Genomic DNA, 27771 nt, shown 5'->3' on the forward strand with positions numbered 1-27771 from the left:
TTGAAACATGTGGCACAGGAGGAAATGTGAACAATCCACTTCTGGTCATTATCCTTTTCATTAAGTTGTCTTTGGTCTTCTTACGTCCTCAACCTGCTTATGAATTTGCCTAAGTCACGGTACGGTAATATATCTATGATTTGGCTGAATATTTTCCTGTAAGTTCCTTCTTTTCTCACGTGTGGGTTGGATTTTGGTTTTCTTCCATACTGTCGAAAGCGTGAGGGAATCATTGACTTGTCAAGGAGTAAGCATTAATAATAACATGGAGAACTTTTCGATTGATTGTCGGGGTAAAGCTGTTGACCAAAATAATCACAACAGCCACCTCCCGGAACCCGAAACAGAGACCATGACTCAAGCGTTGAAAATATTTATGTTAATAGTTACGCTTTGTCGAACTCGAAAGGTATCGCCTAATTTTTTTGAAGTCGACTGCTTTATTCTCTTCCGATTTCCTGTCTCCTCGACCATCATCGATCCTCTTTGTTTTAATCTTTCCACAGAAGTATTTTAGTCTTACCAAACAAATAACTTTTGGTGTACATCACATACCCTTTCACCCCCAAGAGCTCATCAGTAACTTTCCTTACTTTCTCAAATACATTAATTATTCATATGGTGATCAACCAACCATGACATGCCAATTTCGTCACGTGCAAGTGGTTTGAGACCCCGGTGAAACACTGGAATGACGCAATATTCGTGAGTTTCGTATGACATCAAACCCTTGAGTTTGATAATGTATCGTACTCCAGTGAAATCATTTCTTAATTTGAATATTGAGAACACGTATTTGAATATTTAAAACAAAGACACCAACATGAACAAACAACCTTTATCAACACCCTTTCTAATGAGAGGTAACAATATATTTTCTAAAGAAAACATTATCACGATAAGGCCATTGCAGAAGAGAGTGAAGAATTCCAAATTAAACCTTGATTTTATCATCACACCCTTTCTGAAAAGACAAATCACCACAATAATACAATTTTTCGTGACAACAAACTTGCCGACAACATGTGAACAATTCGTGAATATTTGTATTTTCTTGTATTCCTGAGACGCGATTAAGAAGCTGTTTCAAAAAACTCGTGCATCAGGTTTCATCATGGAAAAAATCAACACTCGTCATCATCAACACTCGAAAACAATAAACGCCCTCGGTCTGCGGCCTCGTGCTTTCATCAGTTTTCTCGTGTTTGGAAACCATGTTGAAACCCTCGCACTCATTTTTTTAAATAGTACGTCTACCATACAATTCTTATGATGTAAAAGGAGATATTACTCAATAAACTACAAAGGCATACTCCGAGAAAAAAAGGAACTCCGGGTCGTCCTAATAGGAAGGCACTGAGCTCAAGGAGACTCGTAGCACGTTTGGCCATCTAACTAGGTTTTTTATGAGGATTGTTAGGAGAATTTGGCATTGGATCACCTAAAGATCCTTTGTTGATGTCTTTTTTCATTCTCAAAACTTCATTGATTGATATTGTATTGATATTGTAAGGAGAAATTCTGTTTTGGTCATTCTTAGAATTCATAAGTGAAAAGTTGTTTACTCATGATCACGTGACTTAGCCCGTGATTTATACGAACAGAATATTCAATTGTAAATAACATAAAACAGATAAGAAAATAAATGAAATGCCTCCAACTGATTAGAGCTAGGCAAGAGAGTAATTGATGCTAAGTCAAAGTGGACACGGATGATTATTGACTGTGAGAAATATGGCTCCTAACAATTTCATATCGATGCATTTTTAATATTTCCGAAAGTCCGGAAAATTGACGATCAAGGGCGCATCTTGCCAAAACTTATCTCGGTTTTAGAACGCAAGGCGCTGAGGAACGTTGGCACACCCTCCCCTGGACAGGATTTTGGTCCATAGGGGTCTATTTCCTCTCCCCAGTCCTCTTTCCCTGGTCCCTAACGTTAGCTTTCCGTGATCGTGATGCTTCCTTGGCAATATGACGCAAGCTATTTGATCAAGGCACTGCGAGAGGAAACGTATTGCTCAAGCGTGATTACAAAAAATGGTGATCCTGCATGACAGTCTTACGGTATTAAGACACCGCGTCTTCAACCCGCTATCAGCATTCCAAGGATATTTTGTCGGGGGCACTACACAAATAAAAAAAGAACATCTGATTGAAGGTCACCACTGTCTTCCACATGGCGAGCCATGACGGGTATTCTAAAGACAATCAATTCGTGTTGTGATTTCTAAAAAAAATGTATTTGTCTTCATCCGATATTGTGACATATCACGCGCGCAAGATAATATGATACAATTTGTAGTCACGTCCGTCTTTTAATTGAATTGCACTATCCACTAATCGAAAAGTGAAGGAGAGAATACTTTTTATTCTCTTGGAAACATGAGAATTTTCTGCTTGCGCGAAATGAAATACCTTTCCTCACGGAAGTATATATTTCATTCACAATTATAGATTAAGAATTATATCTGGGGTATGTGCAGGATCCTGGAATCTATCTAAAATAAGTCTTTACCACTATCTTGTGATTTATGGAATCATGTTGTGATGGTCATATGACACAAACACGAAAAGAAATACCTGACATGACACTGGAATCTGAGAGAGGAAATTTAGTAACAGCAGTCATAAAAAAATTTATTTCTATTGGGATCGAGGAGAAACGCTAGAGGGTAAGTATCTCAGAGAGAGGAGAAAATAGAAAAAGAACGAGATTATCTTGTCCAAAAATAACAGAAACTATAAATTAAATACAAACTAATCATCTTAATGGTAAAGTGCAGACAATTTATGAGCTAGTCCTAAAGCCATCATTAACATATTTCATATTTTTTTGGGGAAGAAATTTTGTGGAAGTGTCTAATTACGTTTCAAATGTCCTTCTTTCTGCTTAGTGTTCATCCGATATAGCGTGAGATCAATGTTAATTCGAGACAAAAACACTCTCACAGCGGAAGAATTATGGTAGGTCTCATGACTATCGAAAGTCTGAAGAGTATCGAATTTTGATTCTTGATTGTTTTCATCCTTAAGAGCAGCTTGGCTTGTTTTACCAGCGTTGTCCTCAACACTGTTGATGACCGTTGTGGCTTGAGGAAAACCACAGAGAAAGGGACCACGCATCGCATAAACGAAAGTAAACTCAAAGCTGGTTAAAATTTTGCGGTTCCTCCTATGTGGGCAGCTTGCGATGACACCTAGACCCCCAGCCGTCCTTGTTTCCACTCATCCCGTACCCAGTCCCTCAAAGAAAGTCGAGTGGCGATTGACAAAAAATGTCGTAAGAACGACGGCTGAACATAACGTGCGGAAATTACGAAATTTCTTGACCAAATTAATTCGCAAGTATGTCATTTGTGGTGGTAGATTGACCACTTGACGATTAAGCGATTTTTTTGCTCCAAAATGAGCTTTTTCCTATTGAAAATGAGCGATGGAAGTTCGACTAATTGCCCCAGCAACTGCAACGACCATGGCTTGTGTGTTGGGGGATCTTGCATCTGTGAGGTACCGAATCTATTTTAAATATGTTCAGAAAGTTGTCTTTAAACTTCATAGTCACAACTTATTTCGTAAGGTCAACTGTGGAGCGCTATTGTATACTCAATCCTTGCAAGGAATGTTTCGTTTTAATACACGTTTTCGAAAGTTCCTATCGACCTCAACCATTCCGTGTCGAGATCTCCCGCATTGTCTTATGTCAGTAAGAAAACGGAAAAAATAAGTGTACGATAACGTTGTTCACTCACAATGTGAAAGGTAATAGCCTTTTTCGTTTCAAAATCAGAGTGAACAAATTTAATTAATATCCTTTTTTCCTAATTACTCTTCTCTCTACGCATCGTTGAATGTTTACTGGAAACAGAACGCGAAACTCTTCTGAGATTTCGTTTGTTTCTAGTTTCCACTCAGATCAAATGAGTTCTTTCTTTCTTTTTTTTACATTTCCTCTTTTTTTTTATACACCAAAATATGTAAATATGTACTGATGTTTACGAAAATTACAACGTGTTGACAATTAACTTGATGTTTAATGTGAAAAGTAAAGTTCAACTTTATTTTCGATCAGTGGCACATGCCTACTAAGGAAGAAGTAATTTACATTGCTGAACAAGATTTTGAATACCACATAGCAATGGAGATTTGTGGTAGCAAACCATAATCTGCAGACCCCCTGAGAAACAGCTTTGATACACAGGCTACAATCACGTCTTTAAATTTGCATATTGTGGTAAATGATGGTGGAAGATTTTGATGTAGTTGTAAATCTTCGGTGTAAGAATTAAATTTTTCCATTTTTGTGAATCCCATCAAGAGGAGATACTGTTTAGTCTCATAGCGAGATTGACAGATTTATTAGCATAATGTGGTGAACATTGGTTTTGTGATGCATCTTTTGTCACTGCAGATAGATGATGAAATAAATGTAACTCGTGATATATTTAAGTTCACAAGGCAACCAGGCTGACAATCAGACATGGTTTGATGCTACTCTGGATTAAAGATTTAATGAATGTAACTGAGAAGTTACAATTCATAGACCCAAGGTTTCAACACTCCTGTCTAGTGCCTTCATCAGCAACTTAAACTTTGTGGCTATTCAAAATTCTCTTGTTGGGTTCCATAACACCCTGAATGTAAGAAATAACAGCAAAACCAGTCGCTGCTTCCTTCTCATCAGGAGTGTTACTAGTTGTGACTGGTTTCTGGCAGGTATAGAGAAATGTATTGGTATAGCCATTTACCGTTAGGACATCAGAAACATATTTCTTCTCCTCAGCCTTTGAATTGAGTGAAGATTTTTTTTGGTATTTTATTTGTTTTTGGGTTTTTACAGTTTTTACAAGTATGCAAGATACATAAAAAATTTCTACATGCATAAATTTACATTACACTACTCTATTACACAAAGAAAATACCACTACACTGGACTACGAGAATTAAAGAAAAGGAAAGAAAGAAAGAAAAAAAAAAAGAGGCATTGCGTATTGATATAAATAATAAATTAGTTCAGCTATTGTTCTATCAGTTGAAGGAGGGGTTTCCATTTGTTGTAATGGATCTCAAGTTTATTGAGTGAAGATGGTAGACAGTCAGCCCTCCTGAGTTAAGTTTTAGCTTAAGACTTTTTATGGCAAATAGGGTGGTGAGAGTCAAAAGTGAGGTATTGTATGCAATTTGTATACAGTGGCACCTACTGTCAACAGGTTTTTGGTAAGCTGCTCAAAAACCTTTTCAGACTTTAGGGCATAGTTTTGCCAAACCCTAGGATCCTGTTGTGAAGGAACAACCTGATGCTATTTATTCTATTCTATGTAATGACTGTGATCACAAGTATATCTGACAGACCAAAGGTCAGTTTGGTGCACATTTGAAAGAGCATCATCAAAAAGCTCTCTTCTTTTACAAAAAAGAAAATTCAGCTTTGTGGGAGTGCACATGCCTGACTTACCATACAACTGGATGGGATAATTCTAAAATTATCAATACTAATCAACATTGCCACTAGTGCCTTTGTTTGGAAGCCTGGCATATCATTTCCACCTACACTCCTTAGATAGCGATGATGACGGCTTACTACCTGACATCCATTTACTCCTCATCAGAAAAAAGGGCAGCTAATTAGTGAGCATAGAAAAGGACCTCTTGTTGCAGTGGTTAGATCACCCCTGATGAAGGCACTAGACAGGAGTGTCGAAACATCGGGTCTATGAATTGTTACTTCTCGGTTACATTCATTAAATCTCTAAACCAGAGTAACATCAAATCATGTCTAAATGCAACTCATGCCATTACATGTGCACTGTAAAAAGTGGCTTGTAGTATCTTTAAACTTAGTGGCTTTGATTTTCAACAGCTGACTTAGTAATACTCTTGCATCTGGGAACTGCCCTTGTTTCTACTTGATTTAGGGCTTTTGAATATATTTTAAGTATCATATTGTAATTCAGTTATTTATGACAGTGAGCCAATGAGAGAAAGACATGAGAACCCAGACAATTTTTGATTTGCTTGTTTATATTTAAACATGTGTACTCATGTATGTTCGATCAAATTGTAGTGATCAAATTGTTTTAACCCTTTAACTCCCAGATCAAATTTGTGGTTCTTCTTACTGTCAATCATACAATTCTTATAACGTTGGTTCAGAGAATTCAGTATTGGATCAACTAATTATCCTCAAATTGATATTTTCTTTATTCTCATCACTTATCTGGTTGATATGTATTGATATTGTAAGGAGAAATTTTGGTTTGGTCACTCATGGGAGTTAAAGGGTTAAGATAGATTTACCATATTCTGCTCGCTTGAAAACTGTTCTAATTATTTTGTTGTGGTCAAAACATCTAAACTTTAGAAATGTGCATCAAGGGTTACCATTAACAGAAGGCATTGTTGTATTAGCATTTGCAATTCTGAAAATTGTATCATCATCTTAGGTTAAAAAAAAAGAAAAGATTTTGTGAAAAAAAACTCTTTTTGTTACTAAACCCTTCCAATCGCAAGATCTTATTAGTAATTCCATTTACTTTCTGCTATTCAATTATTTTGATGCTACATGTAGTTCTGAGAATTTGGTATTGGATCAACTAATAATCTCCCACCGGCAATTAATATTTTTCTATAATCTCATCACTTGTCTGCTTGATATTGTCCTGATATTATGAGGTGAAAACCTGTCTTGAATTCTGTTGATTTTCATTTTTTTTATCCTCAGGTCAAATATAGTGGTGGAGCATGTGATGATGCAAACATAGGATACTTCATTGGTTTTAGTGTGGTTTTCTTCTTTGTTTCTGCAGTGTCTGCAACTCAACTGGTATGTAACAAATACTGTAGAAAACTTGATAGTTGTACTGGTTAACCCTTTTGCTCCTAAGATGTCATTAGTGATTCTCCTTACTGTCTGCTATTCAATTCTTATAAATTGCATATGCAAGTTCGGAGAATTTGGTATAGGATGAGCTAATTATCCCCTAGTTGATATTCTTCATTAATCACTTGTCTGCTTGATATGGTATTGATGTTGTTGGGAGAAATTCTGTCTTGGTCACTCAAGCTAAAGGGTGAAATAGTGGGTAAGGAATAACTGATTTGTTTTGAATGATGAAAAATAACAGCTTTAAACAGGAAGTGTATTTGAGAATGAAAGCTAGGTAGTTGGTTTATGCATAACTTAAACCTTATCTTTACTTGGGAGCCAGGATGTAACTCCTTTTCTTCCCCACCCCCCTCCCCCTCACCCTTTCTCACTAGTGGTGGTGGTGGTTGAGGTTTCCCTTCCACCCTTTTCTTAGGAATCTTGAATAGAATTCCATTTAGTGTCAGATATCATCCTCTTTGGACTACACCCTAGCAGATCAGACTTTTTTGATCAGACTTTTTTAAGTTGGAAATGGAGAGGAGGAAAATTAAATGAAGTGTATGTATTCAAGACACAAAATGTAGGATCATATGACCTATATGTATATACAGTTCAAAGTGACTAAAATGAAACACACATGATTCCCTGTAACTCTGAGTTTTGTGCTTATGCACTCGCCAGACAGTTTTAATCTGTCTGACAAGTGTCAGATCAGTTTAATCTGTTTGACGAGTGGGTAAGCACGAAACTCGTAGTTACAAGGAATCATGCATGTTTCATTTTAGTCACTTTGAATTGTATTTTGCTCTACACTCATGTGTATTGAGCACTTTCCCAACAGCATTTGCTATATATATATGTATATATTTTTTTTTAAACATAATTTGACTGTAAGAAAAATGTGGTATGGTGGCAGTATGGAGTGGCTCAAGCAGGGCCAGAAAGTTTCAGATGTGAGCTAATTGAGGAAAGTTTGGTCTTAATGTTGTGTCCTTCAACCAAATATTTTACCATTCAGCTTTACCACTGGGTCAACAACTACATGTACCCTGGACCATAACTTTGCTGAAGCTAACACTGATATTTCCTCTGTTGTATTTTCAGTTCCTTTGTGTGAGATCAGAGTTTAAAAAGCTGAAGAGACCAAGCATAGCCAAAGCCTGCCGGCTGACAGTGCAAAAGACATTGTACATTTGTATGATTATAGCTTGTGGATCAAGGGGAGTGTATTATTCAGTTCAGGTAAATTTAGATTTCTTTTTATCTTGAAATATTTTGAATTCTCTCTCTTGTCATCCATTTTAAGTGAAAGTGATAATTTTACTCAATCTTTATTGTATTGATAGCCAAGGTAAGAGTTGCCAGAAATTGAATTTTTTTGTTGTTGTTTTTTTCAGAGGTACCTTCCTGCCTGGTTAGGAATCAATCTATTTAATGCGTACTATCCACCTATTATTTCTGGATTCTCTCTAATTATTTGCTTTTGGGCAGAGGTAAATTACCATTATACTCTCATAAACATAAATTGTGATTGACAATAGTAATCCTTCTACAGTAACACTCCTTTATTTTTTGCTTTTGTTTTTGCTCTCTTGCAGACATTTCATGTGGTTGGTCTGCGGCTTGACAAGCCACGTTTCCTCAGCAAATCTTCACTAGCTTTTATTGTATTCAATGTATTTTTGTTCCTGGTCTTTTTGGCACAGTTCATAACAATAGAGATCACAGATGAACAAAGAAAGGTCAGAAAAATCATCAAGCTCTGATTTATTTGGTTTCATTTGAGAACAGCTCTTGTTTATAGATTATTCAATTAACAGGAAACATTTTCACTGGAAACGTGAAGCATAATTGATTAATATATTTGACATGTTTTTTTTTTGTTTTTTTTTGTTTTTTTTCCCAGGTCTATTTATCCAATATTTTTACTGGCATTTTTGTTGTCCTGATGTTCTTGATGCTTACATTATTTCTCATATATGGTGTTGAATTGTATTACAAGGTAAGTACAATGTATGTGCTATACTCTTGTGAGACCTTTTGGGCCTCTGTGTGTCATGACAGAGCCATCCATGATTAATGTGAAGCAGTCTGTAAACTTAGTTAATTAAAAACCATTCAGATACAGGTGTATAGTGGCTGGTTTCTTAGAGATTAGTTCCTGGAGCTGAAAGATTACTTGAAAGAAGCATAGTTTTCTGAGAAGTGGAGCTTACTTTGAGAGAGAAAACATGAATTTGTGAATGCAACCTTTTGGTTAAGGGTAAATGAAATTAGCCAGCGGGGAATCAAACAGAATTATCCATAAATTAAGGTAGCATGGAATGTGCATTATTTACCAATTTTTTTTCCTTGGACAATGCTGAAATTGTGATTTGATGATAAAAAAAGGGGTTCACCAACTCATTTTAGAGTCAAGGGCACGTTCTGAGAGGCAGTAGTGTTGTCATGGTGACATGTGGTATGGGAGAAAAAGACTAAGAAATTATTCAATGATGGTTGAGAATTTGGATAAACCATTTTTAAGTAACTAAATGAAAAAATCATTATTACTGCATTTATTGCAGGTGCGGGGTGCTTTTATAACTACAGAGCCATCAAATGTTGACATCACCCAAGCTGCAATGTCAAGATTTGGTCTATTTTCACAAGCATCCCTACAGGTAAACAGTGTCAAATTCATCTTTATTTTGCTTTTTAAGTTCTGGAAGGAAAGGTGGGCATGTACAGTAACTCTATCTCATGGTTTACAATATTCCCCTGTTTTGTTGCATCCATTTTTCTGTTGTTGCCAAATTGGCATCAAATACGTGCATCTCATCCTCAGATTTGCCAATTTGCTCCTCTCAGAGGCAAATAGGTTGTTTTTGTTGAAAGATACTTCTCTTGGCGAGACTGTCCAGAAATATTCCAGAACTGCCACAAACGAGAATAGTACTGAGAATGGTTGAGACTTTTTTTATGTTAATGGTTGATCAAAATTTTAATTTGAGTGAAGTGTGCTTAATAATGATTTTTGAGTTGATTTTTTTCAGCTGCTCACATCTCTTTTCCTCCTTGGTGATATTATGGGGGCAAAATGGAAACACAAGTAAGCATATGCACTGCACAGTATTGGTAGTAAATATTGCTTATTGCTTCCAATGATTCCTAACTCTAGCCACTTAACGATGATACTTAGCTGGTAGATTATCAAAGAGAATTTGGTAATGTCTCTAGTTAACCCTTTACCTCCCATGAGTGACCAAGAGAGAATTTCTCCTTACATTATCAATACAATATCAAGCATAAAAGTGATGAGAATAAAAAAAAATATAAATTCGGGAATTATTAGTTGATCCAATACCAAATTCTCCAAATTGACATCATAGCAGTTGTATGGCAGACAGTAAGGAGAACTACTTAAGAGATCTTGGGAGCTAAAGGGTTAATGCATCACAGCAGATAATTTTTCACATTCTTCTCACCCTCTTGCCGGATCAAATTGACAGTTATTCCGTGAGCGTGAGTTGGATTTGAGATGGTAAATAGCCAACGAGGTGCGTAGCGCAGAGATTGCTATCCAACAAGCACAAATGGAATAATTGTTTTATTAAATTAACCACTTTTCGGTAGTGCCTTTGGAGCTTACTGACTTTGACTTTGATCCTAGCAACACTCAGGTGAATCGTTTTACATATATACAGTGATTCAGAGTATGAGCTGATAACCGTTATCTGGTAATCACTTTGGGACTTTGGGGGTTAAAGCATCAACTGTAAGTGTGCTTGGGTTGGTGAGATGCTCTCCTATTTTGATCGATTTTAGAGAAAAAAAGAAGAAAAGAACATGCGAATTGTAAATGTGAGCTTTCTTTTTTACTCAGACTGCCTATGGAGGGAAGGAATGCTTTAGAGGTTGTCTTTAGAGTATTTGAGCTGGGCGTAGCACTCTGGTTTTCTTGCTGTCTTTGGAATTGGAAAAGGTGGGTTTGGCTAAGTTGTTATCCTCTACTCCAATGTTAGTCGTAACGCTCCCCTCTAGATGTGATATATGCCTTCTTCAGATAAGTAAAGAGAATTTAGACATACATGTATACTTGTATAGTACCCACAGGTTGATGCATGCGGCTATTTTTATCTCCTTAAATGGTAGGTAATGTTTTGATGCTGTGAGAAGTTTTAGGTAATCACATCATCGTGTTGAAGGGTTAAAATTGACATCCTGAATGCCCCCTGACCGCCAAATCATGTTGCATATAGATGCACTTGCTTTGCCGCAACTGTGATGTCTGAATATTGTTACTGACAGCCTTTTTAACTCGTGAATTGCGCGCATGCGCAAGAGCGAGTTATAGATACGATGTGGGGAATAGCATTCGCTCGCTCGATTCCTGTAAACTTTTTTTAGATTTTAGGCTTTTGAGTACATTTGATAGTTTTTGGCGAGCAATAAACGGACGAAATGGCGACCTTTGTTGCTAAGAATAGTGGTGGGGTGAAAAAGAAGCCAATGATAATCTTAAAAGAGTTTTTTTTTTCGTTTTAGTTTCAACAAGCGGCGCCAGCGACTGGCAAGCATTCAAGGATTCACACTGAAATAACAGAACAACCTTCGTTTTTCATAAAATTGTAATTTACAATCCTTGAACTTGAAAACAATCCAAAGATTCATTGAAAATATCACTTACTGCGAAGCGCTCGGAGTTTACAGATGTTCAAAAGCTTTTTCTTTTTTTTTTTTCTGTTTTTTACGTTTCGTCGCGTGTGTTTTTCCTGTGTGAAGCAACAAAACATGCCGGCGACTGACGAAATAACAAGCTAACACGAAAATCAAATAACACTTAGACAAACAATTTTAGCTACCGATTTTCAGTGAATTTTTAAAGAACAATTTTCTTTTAAGTTTCAAGACAATTTGAAGATTCAACATACATACAACGAACTAAAATGCGAAAGTTACACACCACAAAATTGATAAATAGGCCTGAAATGAAATTCTATCTTGTTATTGATTATACGTTGCCTAGCACGTGACTTAAATCTACCCAGGCGGAGATCTAAAATGACGGTGGCAGGCTTGGCTTAGTTATACCACTCAAAACTCGTTCCCGTTTGTCTCATTTGATAGAGGGAATCGTTAATGTTTTCATTAAGACAGTATTGCCTTGATTTTCTAATATTTACAACGAAAGACAGTAAATTTCACTTTTCACCCACATTTACTTCCAACCTTTTCTTTTAAACCAGAAACAAAAATGATAGACGTTTAAAACACATGACATCATCCACCTTGTTAAATGTAATAGCATGATCATTTCAATTGTAATGCCTTCTTGTCCCAACGTTACTTTGTTTCTTTGCTACATTAGCGAACACATGAACTACTGCTCGTACTCTAGATGACAATCAACCACAAAATTCCCTAAACCAGATAACATTAAACATAATCTCAAAAATCATGTGTCAATTCACGAGTTTGCTCACAGAGCACTTTGATTTCTCGATCGTTTCAGTCCCAGTCAGCTCTGGATATTAAACCCTAAGCGACTGCTTGTACACGAGACGGATGAGGTATTGTGCTTTCGAAGATTATTTAGGTTTCAAGTTTTGTTTTTATTGTTTTATTTTAATGTTTTCCTGTTATTTGTGCAAGGTGAGGTAACAATCTTATACTCGAACTTAAGTTCCAGTTCTGATAAGAGGGAATATTTAAAATGGTAAACCTTAGAACTTCTGTGTTTTTATACTGATTTAAAATGTGTCACTTTTTTGTAGGAAACCTCTCATTTATTGGGTCAATCCCATCATTATCATTCATACGAAGCCATTGAAACAGATGCAGGTGAGAGAGGCTATATAGGCTTTAAATTCGTTGTTTCCTGTTTCACCTTCTGTAGAAAAACATAATGGAATTGAGTGTTGCTTCTAGCAATGAACGGTTGAAAAGCATTGTGATTTTAAGTGTAGCATGTCATTAACTCTTCACTTCCTAACATCATTATACACTGGCATACTCCATACTGTTATCTTTAGATTTCCTATGTCACTGACAAGAAGAGTCTGTTTAAAAATCGAGGGCTTCCTTCGTTTTTTCACTTCCTTTATTTTATGACCATAATGTTTGATTCGCAGGGATTCTGTAAGGAGAAATGACATGTAGATGCTTGTCCCTTCAATGGGTTAAACGGTGAAAGCCTTCAGCAAAATGAAATTAGTTATGACGCTCATGGCAAACTACAGTAAATTCTTGATGAGGACAGCTGTTCCTCCCACGCCTCAATATTCGAATCCTAATATTCATTTTTGTTCTTTACTCTTTTCATCCGGTTGCTCACTTAATCCCGAGGAGCGAACACCACGCTTTGGGCATTGACAATGTTAATAATATTGGCTCACGTCAGTACATGTGGGAACATTGGAAGCCTGAAACGAGATTTATCAGAAATGTAAAGTCGCTGCTTTTCCGTTTCGTTCGATGTATCCTTGTCAACGCGTACCGACGCAGAGTTAGCTGTTGAGTCATTGCGTTACCGGCTATCTTCTAACTTTTCTTATACGTACGCGAATGTAGCCGTCAAGTCATTCCGTTGCTGGCTTTCTTAGAATTTCCCTTTAGCCGTTAAGTCTTTGCGTTACTGGCTTTATTATGGTCGGTAATAATACATACTATCCGATGAACTGAGTGGCTTCAAGAAATGCTCGTATGTATATGAACGAACGAAATTACGACTTCGTCGTTATCTTAAAGTCGCCCTCAGATCTCTGATGTTTTGTTGCAAATGTAAACAAACCAGTCTTCCGTGACGTATGGTAATAGCAAATCAAATTTACGACTGACTCTGATTTAATGGCTAAAAATAAAAATATCGTAATCGGTTTGTATGAAAGAGCTGCAGTCTATGGCTTTATACCCGGTGGAAGTACAAGCTACATGTGCTGTGTTCTGTAGATAAGGAGCGTTCATGGAGCGACCAAATCCTCTGACTCTCACCATTCGTGACCTAAGAAATGCCGTCTGTTGGACTCCGTGCAACCGGCATGCAGGATTCATCGGTAAATTTATCTTCCTGTACATTTTGTTACAGTTGTCGAGCCAAAAGCAGCCGCCTTGCGCTTTCCGACATGCATAACGGTAGTTCAGTTTCTTGCAAATTACGTGTTTGAACGCTACCATTTCCATTGATTTATCAGACATATTTAGTGTTGTACCCCTCTCTAAGGTTATGTTCTGTGCATGTATGTTGTGCAAGGAAAGAATCGCACTGTAGAGTTTCAAATCGATATTTGCATTCAACTTTTTTCTTATGATTAGCCTTGAAATTGCTTCTTTTAGCCGTAAATTACCTTCAATACACTTAACTTTTCTTTGCATATCGCAAAAGAGTTGTTAAAATGATTCTTGTAATAGTGCTTGCTATTGTTCATTGTATTCATTCGATCACCATATTTATTATGATGATGATGACAGTGATATGTGTACTCACATTGGTCAATGGTTGAGTCGGTTTAGTCATATCTAGCTGTGATCGTCCCGCGCGAGGTGAAATATTGAAGCATTGAAGCTTTGACTGGAGAAGGAAAATTAGGGAAAATGTGGTCGCTGTCAATCACCTGGATAATGATTCTAAATCAATTATTCCCTGAAGGTTCAACGAATATTGTCGAGTATTACCGGTCAATCGCGCCATTAGTAATACATGTATTATTGCTATCACTTACATGAAGATAATTTGATAGAGAGTACCGCCGAGATTTGTTGAAAATTATTCGACAAATAAATGGAGCCGTACAGGGGAAAGAAAAATCAGTCTTCGAGTTTAGCTGTAAAACAGCTTCTCCCATAGAGATATTGGCATTGACGGCTGAGGGGGAAATTTACCATCCTCCTTCCTTTTGCAAAATACGAGTAATTTTTATGATGTTGAAAGAAAATTCTCTTTAATTACTCTTGAAAAACATGGCAATATGTGTAAATAATTGAGTGTATTAGACTCTAACAAGGTCCTCGACCACACTAAAGCAAACAAGCTGAAGGAAAGAAAACAGGCGAATAAAAACAACCAAAAACAGCGTAAACAAGCAGCGCAAGGATAAATCGTGATAGCGTGACATTTTGTGCTCTATTACTGGCTTTTGTATTTACGTATTCTATTTTGATTGACAGATATTGACGCACCTCACCGTGACTGCTGGATTTGTTATGACAGTGATCGCACCGATGCTGGCCCAATGATATTACCATGTAACTGCAAAGGAGATGTCGCTGCCGTACACCACGACTGCCTGAAGAGATGGCTTCTTGAGGTAACCTACCCGCGGTAGAGTAACCGTGTGCTTGCTCTTATGAATTTCTCAGATAACTGCTCTTGTCTTATTGAAACCATTATAATCGTCCTGAACATGTGGGCAAATTCGAGATGGTACGTGTTTAGTGTTAGTGTAATCGTTCGTGTCTACTGTTAGTCTTGAACGGGGCTTGTGTCGATGACAGTGGATGACGACCTGACCGGAAGTCATTGTCAGAGTCATTGTCAGAGCCAAGTGACTTTGTCTTGATCTTGATGACAACTTCTGCTCATTCACTGTTCACTGTTCAAGATTCCCCTCACTCGGACGATTACATTTCCGCAGTAGAAGCTTGGAGAACCTGCCTAAAGTTTCGTAAAAATGGATTCAATCCCACTCCCTAACCTGTTGGTAAAGCTAGAGGAGATGAAAGGAGATGAACGCTGTAGCAGTTTGCTTGAAGATCTTTATCACATCTTTTAAGGTTTAAGAGATGGCCATTTATTTTTCATTTGTTCCTTATCTCCCAGTCTTGCCCTGAGAGCCGTTTGGATGGGCCCAAATGCAAAGTGTGCAGAGAAGAGGTAATCCTTAGCTGTAGTTTTTTTTTTCCGTTTACGCTGTGTAGTCTATGGTCTTTCTTGGTTGCTAAATTTAACAATCGAGTCTGCTTTGCAAAGCGCCAAATGTCTAGTCTACATTTAATTGTTTTGCGTGTAATGAAACATTTCCATCCAACGTGGAAAGTCTAGTCTACATTTAATTGTTTTGCGTGTAATCAAACATTTCCATTCAACGTGGAAAGTCCTAATTTCATCTCATCAGAACTAAAAAAGGGAATGAACTTCAAGATCTAGGCTTTTATATCATACTTTCCATTTGATTTGATTACGAATTGTGTTCGTAAGAACGAAACTTGTGTTAAAGGTCACTTTGATATTCTTTGTTCTTAAAACAAAGAAAGGACGCCGAGTCAGTTTCTGTTGACTGCATTGTATTTGTGCGCGCTTTTTGTACCAATATACTACTTCTTCTTAGCATTTATTTGATGTAAGGTTCATACGATTTCATAACCATCGGCGAAAATCACTCTGGTTTCGCTTTACGCAAACTTATCATAATCTTCGTGATATCAATATTTTTTATTTCATTTAACGGTTGCATTAATTGGAAGGCTATACATAACTTCTGAGTCCCTTTCCCTTTTGCAATGCACTACTACATGTTAGCTTTCATTTGACAGGCTACGCATTAGCTTTATGCGACAGGCTACGCATAACGTTTAAGTCAAATCGCCACCGGTGGAGATTTGACTCTCAGTGGTGGCGAATTGTAAACCCCTGTAATAATGTAGACGTGGTGTTTTACGGTCATTGATGGTATCGTAACCGCTGTCTATCTGCTTCGACAGTACAAATTGGAAACAGGAAGAAAGTGGTTACCGAGTGGTCTTACTGTCAGGTAGGAAATTATTTAAGTTATTCTGCTCCTATCTTTTGCTCCCATTATTAACAGCCCAAGAGAAACCTCTCGGTTATTCAATTGTTAGTTGCTTTTTAGGGTGATATTCTTCGTCTTCGATTAATTTTCCAATATTTTTCTAGCACATGAATTGAAGAAAATCTGAGAGCGAGCATAAACCTGCCATTAAAATTAGCTCGATTTACGATTAGAAGGGAAAGCAAAAGCAGCTCCACTGATTGTCAACCACTTACCCTTTTACGAAAACCTTTTCTTTTTTTTCCAAATGTTAATCTTGAAGGGCATTTGAAACCGCTCACTATGACAGAAGGTTATAAAATTAGTCAGATACTACGAGCGCCCTGATTAGTCGAAATCTATTGTTTATAAAACCGGTAAGCCCATAGGAAGTTTGTGAGTCGCTCGCCTCCGGCTTGTGTTTTACAAACTTTTCTCGTGTTCTCTTAGCATCCTATGTGGGTTATTATGCTGATAAAACGATTAAAAGTGCGGTCTATAGCTTAGTTATGTAATTGAAATTATATTCCTCTTTTGGCGCTCAAGGCATTGGATTCAGACAACGCTGATTCTGTCCATGATGATTGGAACTCCAATTAGTGTTTACTTTCTTTGTTTAACCAAAATGTCTGAGACTTGTAAGGTTGTGGTCATAGGACTGGGCGTGGTACTCGAGTACGTCTGTCTCAGGTGAGTGAGTTCCCCTCTTCCACGTGGTCCATTGATTGATTGATTGATTTATTGATTGGTCGTTGTATAATCTATGAAATAAGTAAAATGATAACGATTAGAGGATCGGTGTGTGTCACCAATCTATCCGTATCTTTGCTAGGTTGATCTTTCTGTTAGTTTGTTAGTTGTTTGGATGGCTTTTAATGATTTTTAATGATTCTGTTTTTGATCATCGAGGTAATGCGTTGCTTGTGTCTTGAAACTTCTTATTCGTGAGTCAGTTGGTCAGTCATGTTGGTCTTGTTCTTTCGCTTTCCGTAACCCTGTATTCTTAATTCTCTGGCTTTTGCCTCAAGTTGTTGTCTTAAATTTGTAAATTCACGATCTCGCAAGGTACTGTAGTTTCTGTCACAGTTTTTCAAATGGCGGCCCAACGAGCACTGCATGACGGTTAGACTGATCGTATTCGTCACCGAATTTCAGCAAAAAGAGGCAGAGAATTGCATCCAGCTCATAACGAGGAATATTTAAATTCTGCCTTTTATCAACCAACAACACAACAAGTCTACAGAGCTGACGCTATGCTTTGTGCTTATTAGCATATTTCTATCACATGTAGTTTTTGCTTGGATTTGATTGGCTGATGCAATTTGCCCTAAGTTTCTTCAACAGGACAGCTTGTGAATTTTTAACTTAAAGTCCGTAGTGAAACTATCCAAAATTAATCCTTAATTGAACAGTTCTTAGATATTAAAGGATATTAGCTGCGCTGACAATATTAGATTAACTGACCAGCTATATAATTAAGCCTGAAACATGTCTCATGAAGGGTGTGTCGTCTTGAGACTCAACTTGAAGGCTATGACATACACTTGCTGGTTGATCCTACTAGTCTTGGGTTATACATGTACTGTTTGTCTGCCACAGTCTGTCTGCCTTTCTGTCTGTCTGTCCATCTGGTCATACGTCATTCATTCGCTCAATTGTCAGTCGGTCGGTCGGTCCGTCGGTTTGTCGGTTGGTCAGTCCGTCAGTCGCCACTCAGTTCGTCTTTAAGTGAGTGAGTGAGTAGGTCTGTCAGTCCATCAGTCTGTCAAACCGTCCATCAGTTTGTCTGTCAGCCAGTCAATCTATTAGCCAGTCATTTAGCCTGTCTCTTCGGTAGTCAAAGACTTTTACCCGTCAGGTAGCTGTTTGATCGGTCAGATTGAGCAGCGTACGTCTGATTTAAACAGTTCGACCAACTCATGTATCTTAATATTCTTTTATTTCAGGCTTTTGGGTTTCAACATGTTGCTTGTTTATCGCCGAGCCCGTCTCGCCACTATGAGTATCATTGGTGACCCTGTGACGGGTTCTCAGCTGCCTGGGGAGATCCACACAACTCCAGAGGCTGTAGACATTACTACAGCTTAATTTCAAATAATTTTGAAACAGAGCGCTTATTGATTAACTGTTTTAAAGTCAAACAAACGTGATCGCAACCTGCAATCAGAAAGTAGAGGTAAATGTTGCACGAAGCGAGTAGGAAGTCGAAAAAAGCACAATTTGATGAACTGACGCGCAGGAAAACGCCTATCCACATAGTGATTGGTTTGAGTTTTGCCTCTGACGTGTGAGGAGAGTGGAGAGAAGTCTTGAAACCAAACACGGTTCGTAGTAAAGCAGATATACGAATTTTAAACCTGGAGTTTTCACGACACGGGTGAAATGCCCCTCACGAAAAGCTTTGATGAGTGTTAGTGTGACTTCAAAATAGATGAGTCTCCTAGATGATCATAAACTCTTAAAAGAAGCAATTCGATTATTTTATTGAAAATGAAATCAACTCATCATCTTGGAGGAGGAAAAAGTGTACAAGTTGTGTTGCAAAACTTTGACCACAGATAACGCAAATTTGGAGTATGAAGATTGTATGAGAACCCATTTCAAGGTAAAGGTGAGATTTCCCTGAGTCCAAATATTTGCCGGATCTCTGCCAGATTCGCTAAATCAGGAAAATAACGCTATTGTCAGAAATCGTTCTCGCATAGGATACGTCTCTAAGATTTGTGGAATACGAAGAGTCTCGAATTCTCACACACACAGGATAATTTAACGACTTGGTCGTTGCTGTCGGTATTTGTTGACCAAACTATGGCTTTTTTCATTCTTGAAGTAAAATTGATTTCATCTTGTAAATATGCTGTGAAGTCGTAGACGCGGAAGAGTCAATTTGTAAAGTAACGTTCAAAGTAACATTCTGCAACTTTTATGCGCACACTGGAGATTGACCTCATCTTTACAATTAATCATCGATTAACGTCACTCCCCTTTAGTATCTATTAAGTGTGTACTTCATAGTAGGAGTCGTCCTAAGGTTTAAAACCCATTTGTATCGGTACTGAATCGAGAACTTATTCTTCGAAGCTGAAGTATTGAGTATTGAATTGACCGACATTTTGGTAAAAAAATTACCTTATTAGATGGGTGAAAAGTTGACTGCGTTGCAGCGGCCTTCTTGTGGATTCTCTTGCGTTTTAAAAGTGTTTGATATGCAAGCAAACCGTCGAAATATGATGTTATCAAAATTGAACTAATCAATTTTAAATCGTTTTCAGTAGTTTGTAAATCATTGAAGTTCCAATAAAATAAATTTCACTCTGCCAATGTTCCAAGTTTCCCACTTCTACGAATTATTCGTACAGGTAATTGCTTCTGCTCAGGGTTTCGATGTGTCAGTTACCTCGGGAGTTTCCAGAAAAGCTGGTTATCAGTAGTCTACAGTCTTGTACAAGACCTCTGACCGCCGTCTGTCGAGCCTGCGAGCAAGTCTTGATTTTGTGATTTGCTTTGACGGAGCTGAATAACGTCTGTGCATGCGCTAGGCTTTGGCGCGTAAAACGCGTAAAACGGATTTTGAGCCGTTGGCACGTTTGATTTCTATTCTGTGGCTTCTGGGCGTTTTTCATTTTCAGAACAACCTCCAAAAACTTTCTACACCCCCTAAATATTTTTTCAAAAATTAGCTTTCTCATTTTAAACACTGGAAATAGAAAAATGCTTTCACCGACAATAAAATGCCTCGGTACTAAATCGCAGCCCCTTTTCTCTCCGCAAATTTCGCTGAATAAAACCCCGAACGGTTGAGCCCGCGTTATTGACCGCATACCTGTGACGTAGCATTTCGTCAATCAGCTCTATCGTTTGCCTTATGGTCCCTTTGCTGGCCCGGTCGCTGATTACATCATAGGCAGCCGCTTGTGAGTTACAGTGACTGATAGTAAACCGTTACAAGTCTGCCCTCATCGGAAGGCTTGATTAGACTGTGCGATCAACAGTTGAGCGAAGTCTGCCGAGACATTAAGAAGGCACGATACAGTGATTCAACACGAATATATTATCAGAGAATCGCACTTTAGCCGTGTGAAACATTAAGATAGCTGGTTGTTTTGATGATGGACGATCAGACCACATATAATATATAAGTAAATGTCAGTCCCGGGTCGAAACCATTTGTATTACTATTTACTTGTCAAGCGAGCCATGTATGATACTTAAAAAACGGCTACAATATGAGTGACTTGAATTTTGAGATTCGCGATGAATTTTAAACCCCTTGGAGTGATCTTATTTCTCCCGAAAGCATCACCCCTGAATCAAACACTAAGGTTATGAGAATATAAGAACTGATTGCGACCTTAAGAAGCTGAACATTATTAGACAAATTCTCCTTGTGAGCAGCATAGAAAAGTGGCAAAGATACACACAAGTTGCAAATAACGAATCTTGTACCCCGATTACACCAGCAAAACATGTTTTGTTAATATGGGTTTGAGTGAATGAAAAACAGACACAGAGAACGGAAAAACGTTATATTTCATCGAATTGTGGAAGTCACTAACTAGAAGTCGACAAACATCTGTTTAAGCAGCTTATATGTGGAAAACAATTTTAGTCCGTGTTAAACAAAACAGTTCTATAAAATGATTAAGGTTTGGTGTGAATGGGGTATTCCTTATATTCAGTTGGAATTATTCAAAGTGGGACACTGGTAAAACCCTGGTAATCTAAACCTGCCAATGTCAGTTGTTTCACTTTTTCATCATGACAGCATTTTTCCTTTTCTTTTCTTTAAGTTTTTTCTTCCATCTAAGCACCTCGCATATATCGTTTTAGCTTTGAGAACTGCCAAAGAAGTAGTTCCACCCGTCCGGAAGTCTTAATTACACGCTGAAGAAGACTGTCAAAATTTCCTAAAATATTGGGTCAAAGTTCGGACTCTTGACGTAGCATTGGCATTCATACACGGCCAAAGTTACCTGTGCGTGGCGAATCGATTGAAATTATGTTCTAGAGTTTTCTGCATGGTGAAGCAGTCCAGAGTTTTGATTTAGAAGTTGGATGAAGCAGTGATTCCACTTATCTCGACAAAGGTAGGTGGTTTGTTCACCGAATTAAAGTTTAGATTGACACAATAAGACGAGATGTAAAACAGTTGGGTGAGGAAATTGTTCAAGTCACTATAGGAACGAGATACCTTGGCAGTGCGGTGAAATCAAAATGTATTCCAAGCCTCTGAGAAAATTGTAATTTCTGTTTTTTCCCAAAATTTGTCACCGGGGGAGAGAGAGCAGTGACCGGATCAGCTACACATTCAATGCAGACGTGATGACAGTACTCGTTCGGCGATCGTCAGGCAGTGGTTTCCATCTACTGTTTTCGAACCAATCATCTTTTGTAATTGCTTAACCCTTCTCATGCATAGCTCTGTCCAACGGCACAGATGCGAGTTCTAAGCTGAAAATTATGAAACTTACTCCTTCTAAAGAATATTCAGTAATGCTTCGTGTTTTGTGCGTGACTGCTAAGAAGTTGCTCATGCGTCAGTTGAAAAATATCACATGCGTTCTTTGCTAGCCGGTATTTCACCGGTTACGTGATGGTATGTTGAAGCCTAAAAGTTTGCCGACAAAGAATTATAGCTGTCTTCAACACGACGAAATAAAATTTAAGAGGCGAAAATTTGATTATAAACATTCATCAAGGACTATCGACACTTTCAACTAGCTTTCAACTCAAGTTACTCACGATATTTAATTCAAAGACGTAAAAGTTGAACTGTAATCAAACAAGGATGAAATTTATGGACTTTCTTGCTGATCCCGTTCACTGAAGCACGGTCAAAATTAACATTAACACTGGACACAGTTGAAAACGTTTAAAACATGAATTATCGCCTTTTAATAAATTAATATAATTTTTAATTTTTGTTCAGAATTTAATCAGATTTCTTCATTAGCTCTCAGTCACCCTAACTCAGTATGAATATCTTCCATACTGCTCTGTTTACATTCCATGTTGTACTGACCCGAGAATTTGCGTAACAATCACAAGCCTCTTAAGTCGGCGATCTTTTTTTTTTCTTTTTTGTTCTCGTTTCCTTAGATTTTAAACTCAGCAGTGATACTGTAAGGAAGACTTCGATACTGGTCACTTCCTAAAGGTTAAAGGGTTGAACAATTACATAAAGACTGAGGATTAAGGATTTATAGCTGTAGGGAATCCTCGATTCACGCTATGAAACACGCGCGGGGTGGCGCGCGTGCATTCTTAATGTTATTGGATCTTGCATTCGATTGCATCAAATGCAGTACATAGATTATATTTCTCTCGATAGGTCCTCCACATTGAGCATTGCGTCAATTTTCTAGCTACCGAGAGCACTTTACTTGGGGTTAGTCACATTCATTTGGGAACTGTGACTATATCGCGCGCACACAAAGCCAAAGATTTCCTTCCTGCTTATCGTAATGAATTTGAAAAAACTATATTTCGGTTAGACAGCCTCCGACGATAACACTCGGTATATCTCGGTTAGACAACGACCGACGATAACACTCTAAATTAGTGTAACTAACTCGCATCTTTCTCGAAAAGGATTTTTCACTTCTACAACGAAATAACCAAGTCTCCGCTACATGTTTATTGTCGCGTTTTTCTTCGATGCAAGGTTCCAGTTGCCAATAAAATAAGTTTCCTTATTCATTAGTTGTTTTCCTATTGAAAGACAGTTCATGTGGTTATGCGCCACTTGTATGAACTGACAGGAACAAGAGAAGCACTATCCTTCGTAATGCATCTTAAAAGGCAGTTTGTGTGCACACATAACCTGTTTGTGTGTGCAACGGCGGGCAGCAGATGATGAACGTTAAAAAATAAAACCGTGCTGTAAAAAGCCAGCGGTTATACGCCAAAAGAAACAACATGGCGGATGCAAGTGAAAAGGCAACAGTAAAATAGCGAAATAGCAAAAACGGGGCTTGAGGACTTTGCCTTCGTCCTGGCGACAAGAAAAACGATTACCGACATAAAAGCGAGCTTCAGTTTCGAACTCCTATCTCTCAAAGAAAATTTTTCTTGCCATTTCCTTGTATGTTTTAGATTGGCGGCTTAAACACTGTTCTCTGCTTTTCTCTCACGAGAGAACAAGTTTCAATATGGCCGCTATCTTAATTTTTACCGCTAAGAAATCTTCAGTTCTCATTCGTTTTTATTTCACCGTGCGTAATATTTCGCATTGTTGGCACCTTGTTCGTCTTGTTATTCGTCCCGTCTCTTAACACCAGACGCATACCATGAGAGACGCATTATTAAGCTGTACGGATAATGCGTCTTCTAGTATAAAAACGGCCACTGATTTATTTATCCTCTCACTCCCAAGATCTTATTTACAATTCTCTTTACTGCATTTCTTACGCCAGTTTTGGTACTGGATCAAATATTAATTCCCTAACTGGTATTCCTCTATCTATTCTTGCCCGGTTGATATCGTAATGATATTGTAAGGAGAAATTTTGAAATCATGGTAGTTGAAGGGTAAACCATTTTGATACCCCGTTATAATGTATCATGTTGACTGAGAATAAGAACGTTGCAAGAGAAGAATAAACATTGTTGTACCTATGACAGATATTGCCCAGCACCTGCTCTATGGACACGAAGAGAATCACAAGAGGATTATTTTTAGTGGTTTTCGTCGTCCTGGTAATTTTTTCTTTCCAGGTCGCTGGTAAGTGACTACTTAAATGGCTGATTTATGTACATGTTTGATGGTTTCATATCACAATTGAGTCGTGTAACTTCGTTGATCAGAAAATTGGTCAGAGTGAAAAATAGATGGCAGAAATGAAAAGGATGGGATGAATTAATAGATAATGTAGTACTTTTTATTATTAAACTATGGTGTTACACAAAGATTTCCAGCCCTGTGAAAAGCCGTAACGACACAAGTGAAAACAATACATCGCCAATCATAAGCTGCTGCCACGTCACACGCCTTACGCGCTACTCGGTCGGGTTGATGAATGAACGGCAATGCCTTTGCGACTTCCTCGTTGCGCTCACTCGTAGCTACCGAGTTTAATACTCCAAATCTACGTGCGTTATACTTTATTTATTTGTCTGTTGGAGAAATTTTGTCAAGGAATAACACAATTGTTGATTTTGTTCATAAGGAAAACTGAATTTTTTGTCTCCATTTTTTAGGCAGGACATGCTTTCTATGTGACTCTCGCAATGAGCCGTGTTCAGAAGATTCAGTCAATGGTACGAGAACGGCGACGTGCTCTGAAGGAAACGAATTCTGTGAAGTTGTCAAGGATGGAAGACATGGAGAGACACGATTTTACAGGGACTGTGTCAACAAATGCGACAAGGAATTTGTCAACTGGGAGAAAGATGGCGAAGAATATTGCAAAATGTGCTGTGATAACGACCTCTGTAACGTTGGACGTTGTGGGTCCCCTGTGGCACTTACTTTGAGTGGTACACTGATTGTCCTTAATGCAATCGTTGCATTTCGATGCATGTTTGTATTTGCATAATGCCAGCTGCAACAGCCAGAGGCATAGACACATTTATCATTGAAAGCTACTATTCGTAACAGAACGACGTGAACTTAAAATGGTATGAAAGCTTTCTCTTTCAAAAGAAAAAAAAAAGAAAGACTATTATTATATAAACTGTATGTTTCCCTGAGAAAAGCTGTAACAGCACACGTGTGAAAACGACATATTTTATTCACGTGTGTTTGACATCGTCAATCAGCTGCTGACACGTCACTCGCCTTTCGTGCCACTCTGTCATTTTGACGAATGAATGGCAAGGCGTTCACCATTCTCAATCCAAGATCGTTCGCTGACATTTTCTCAGCTAAAAAAAACGAGTGCGATTTTTCTTATCGTATGTTCGTTTTCTTCCGCTTCTAAAATATTTTGAAAGTCACTTTCTGAAAGCGATGTGAATTTCAGAACATCCTAGAAGCGGAAGAAAACCAAAATACGAAAAGGAAAATCGAAATTTACGTACTTGGGTTTGATAGTGGCATTTCTCGCGGCTGAGAACGAAAATCGACAACTGTCGGTAGGGAAAAAGTCAACGCTAACAATTTTGTAGATTAAAAGTTCCGCACATCGTTTGTTTTTGTAATGATTTAACGCATGTTTTTTATCTTTAGCCTTATCACCGAAGCACTTGACGAATTTTTTTCGCGCACTGTGGATCCAACTTTTATTAATTCATTAATAGAGTCCATTCAGTTTTGTCAGTAAAGGCCTATTGTGTTAATATAATAAAGAAAAATAATACTTGTTTGTTGAACACACAAAGAGACATTCCCTAGGCGCGGCCACGTATTATTTTTTAAATAACACTGCTTCCTTTTTCTTCCCTTCTCAAGAGACTTGTTCGATCGCAAGCCGCCAAAAACTGCGCCAGAAGTAATTAACCAGACTGTTAATCCCAAGTGTTCATTGTTTTCTCTGTTTTTCAACTATGTAGCCACGAAATTTTCCCTATTCATATTTATTTTCCTAACGCTTTTTGGGCTTAATCATTCGGCCTTAAATGACTGGTTTGACTATAGATTTCGGCTCCACTTTTTGGTTCAAGCCGCTGTTCATGGTTTGAAAAACCTTGGGCTGTGTTTTCGAGATATCTTGTATTCCCTTTGGAGCATATCACGCCTCAACAGGCCTATTGGAATAAAGAAAACCCACAACTTAGACTACCCTGTTGATTGAAGAGCACTCGATCTTGATACGCTTGTCTTTGGAATGCAGATTTGACCCCGATTGAGTCAGAGTTGTTGCTTGCAATAAAAAGTTGCTATACTAGTCTTTCAAAAAATTAAATTTAACGAAATAAGAATTTCTTTTGCCAGATGTGCTATTCAGTGAGAAATGCTTCAGTACTGTTGTTACTGATTTTGTTGTTGTCATTTTATAAGTAATCAAAAAAAGGTTTACAGTGGAATCCTTGGAATAAGGCGTTCCACTCACAGCATTTTTAATTGTAAAGGTAATCCTTCAGCCTTTTAGACAAGGATTTGTTCTCTTTCATCCGCTAAAAAGTATGTTAACGGTACGGGTCGTAATTAAGACACCACGGTCATACTTAGTTTACCAGGCTACAAGTCAATATCTTCTGTCTACTTTCTTCCGCGAAAGTATTTTCGGTTTTTTTTGTTCCGCATAATTTGTTGAAGTTCTATTTATTTCATAACCTTCAGCTGATTGTGCTCGGAAATGCAGGTTCATTAATGAGCCTGGCCTGTGGATATGGAATAAAGAGGGCAATGTGACTGTCAACGAGAAAGCTACAGTCTCTTGACAACTAATGACTGTTGAAAAAAATGATTTCATCCGTACAAAGGGACTAGGCCTAGAAAAGTTGATAGTTGCAACCTCCACTTTTACGTTTGACCTATATCCAGCAATTTTTCAAAGAAAGAATTACCTGTGCTCTTTTTAAATCATTTTTTGTCATTTGGGGACAATTAGCTAGGATCGGCCAGCTCTGAAGTATCTTATTAGCACATTTGGTCTCATACCTTCATTATAAAGCACGAATTTGTCCAGGTTCCTATATCTGCACTTTTTTCAATTGCAATTGATCTTTGAAGATTGTTTCGGTTGTTGACATCATTCCTAGACGGAAATGTAACTTACGGACGTCTTTATTTTGCTATGTGGTAAAGTATCTTACAGATGAGTGCGCCTTTTCAATTAGTTATGCACACGACGATAACACCCGTGAGAGGGTACGTAAACAACTTCTGTTATGGTTGTTTTCGTTTTCATTGGTGCCATACGTTTTCGATTTTGTGAGTTTAAAGATTTGTAACAACTTTTAAGCTCAGGTTGCTCCAAAATATTGGTTCTCATTGTGGCTCTTTGGAAAGAAATAACCCATCCAAGCCCACCAGATTGGTTTGAGGATGTCATCAAATGCTTTTTGATCGAATAAGAATAGGTAATATGTTTTGTTGTCACACATGATGTATTTTGGGAATTGTATTCCGTTTGCCTAGCACGTATGCTTGTAAAATAAGATCAAAGGTTCAAATATCGATTCATATGTCTAAATACTAAAATGTGTGTCTAGACTGAAAAGCATATGGGTCGGAAGACTGCAAAATATATATTCAAGTTGATATATATTGGA

The 27771-nt window shown here is 37.8% G+C and overlaps 2 protein-coding genes and 1 long non-coding RNA gene across 3 annotated transcripts; 2 read left to right on the top strand and 1 right to left on the bottom strand.

Annotated features, from left to right (window-relative positions):
• Positions 1 to 339: 339 nt before the first annotated feature.
• On the top strand, positions 340 to 19935 carry LOC113683492 (uncharacterized). The gene is made up of 16 exons (XM_027200738.2): positions 340 to 3510; positions 6722 to 6823; positions 7973 to 8110; positions 8266 to 8361; positions 8467 to 8610; positions 8775 to 8870; positions 9436 to 9531; positions 9904 to 9959; positions 10734 to 10832; positions 12363 to 12420; positions 12625 to 12691; positions 15014 to 15153; positions 15666 to 15719; positions 16547 to 16596; positions 17161 to 17304; positions 18561 to 19935. Exons 1-16 carry the CDS (start codon positions 3409 to 3411, stop codon positions 18700 to 18702), a joined length of 1584 nt encoding a protein of 527 aa, XP_027056539.2. The 5' UTR covers positions 340 to 3408; the 3' UTR covers positions 18703 to 19935.
• On the bottom strand, positions 16254 to 22157 carry LOC149047336 (uncharacterized). Its single transcript, XR_016186402.1, has 3 exons — positions 21806 to 22157; positions 20438 to 20617; positions 16254 to 17375 (listed from the first exon to the last, which is right to left on the bottom strand). It is a non-coding gene; the product is annotated as an uncharacterized LOC149047336 (long non-coding RNA).
• On the top strand, positions 21524 to 25926 carry LOC113683579 (uncharacterized). The gene is made up of 3 exons (XM_027200834.2): positions 21524 to 21701; positions 24238 to 24337; positions 24814 to 25926. The coding sequence occupies exons 2-3, from the start codon at positions 24259 to 24261 to the stop codon at positions 25149 to 25151; spliced, it is 417 nt and encodes a 138-aa protein (XP_027056635.2). The 5' UTR covers positions 21524 to 21701; positions 24238 to 24258; the 3' UTR covers positions 25152 to 25926.
• Positions 25927 to 27771: the final 1845 nt, after the last annotated feature.

This window comes from Pocillopora damicornis, chromosome 4 (assembly GCF_964200805.1).
Source record: "Pocillopora damicornis chromosome 4, jaPocDami1.2, whole genome shotgun sequence".
NCBI classification, from domain to species: Eukaryota; Metazoa; Cnidaria; class Anthozoa; order Scleractinia; family Pocilloporidae; genus Pocillopora; species Pocillopora damicornis.

Bases quoted from the DNA above. Each gene is read 5' to 3' on its own strand.
- LOC113683492 (XM_027200738.2), top strand. From the start codon at position 3,409: ATGAGCTTTTTCCTATTGAAAATGAGCGATGGAAGTTCGACTAATTGC. The intron at 15,154-15,665 runs GTAACCTACCCG...CTTATCTCCCAG, and splicing joins TGAAGAGATGGCTTCTTGAG to TCTTGCCCTGAGAGCCGTTT. The intron at 15,720-16,546 runs GTAATCCTTAGC...CTGCTTCGACAG, and splicing joins GCAAAGTGTGCAGAGAAGAG to TACAAATTGGAAACAGGAAG.
- LOC113683579 (XM_027200834.2), top strand. From the start codon at position 24,259: ATGGACACGAAGAGAATCACAAGAGGATTATTTTTAGTGGTTTTCGTC. The intron at 24,338-24,813 runs GTAAGTGACTAC...TCCATTTTTTAG, and splicing joins TTTTTCTTTCCAGGTCGCTG to GCAGGACATGCTTTCTATGT.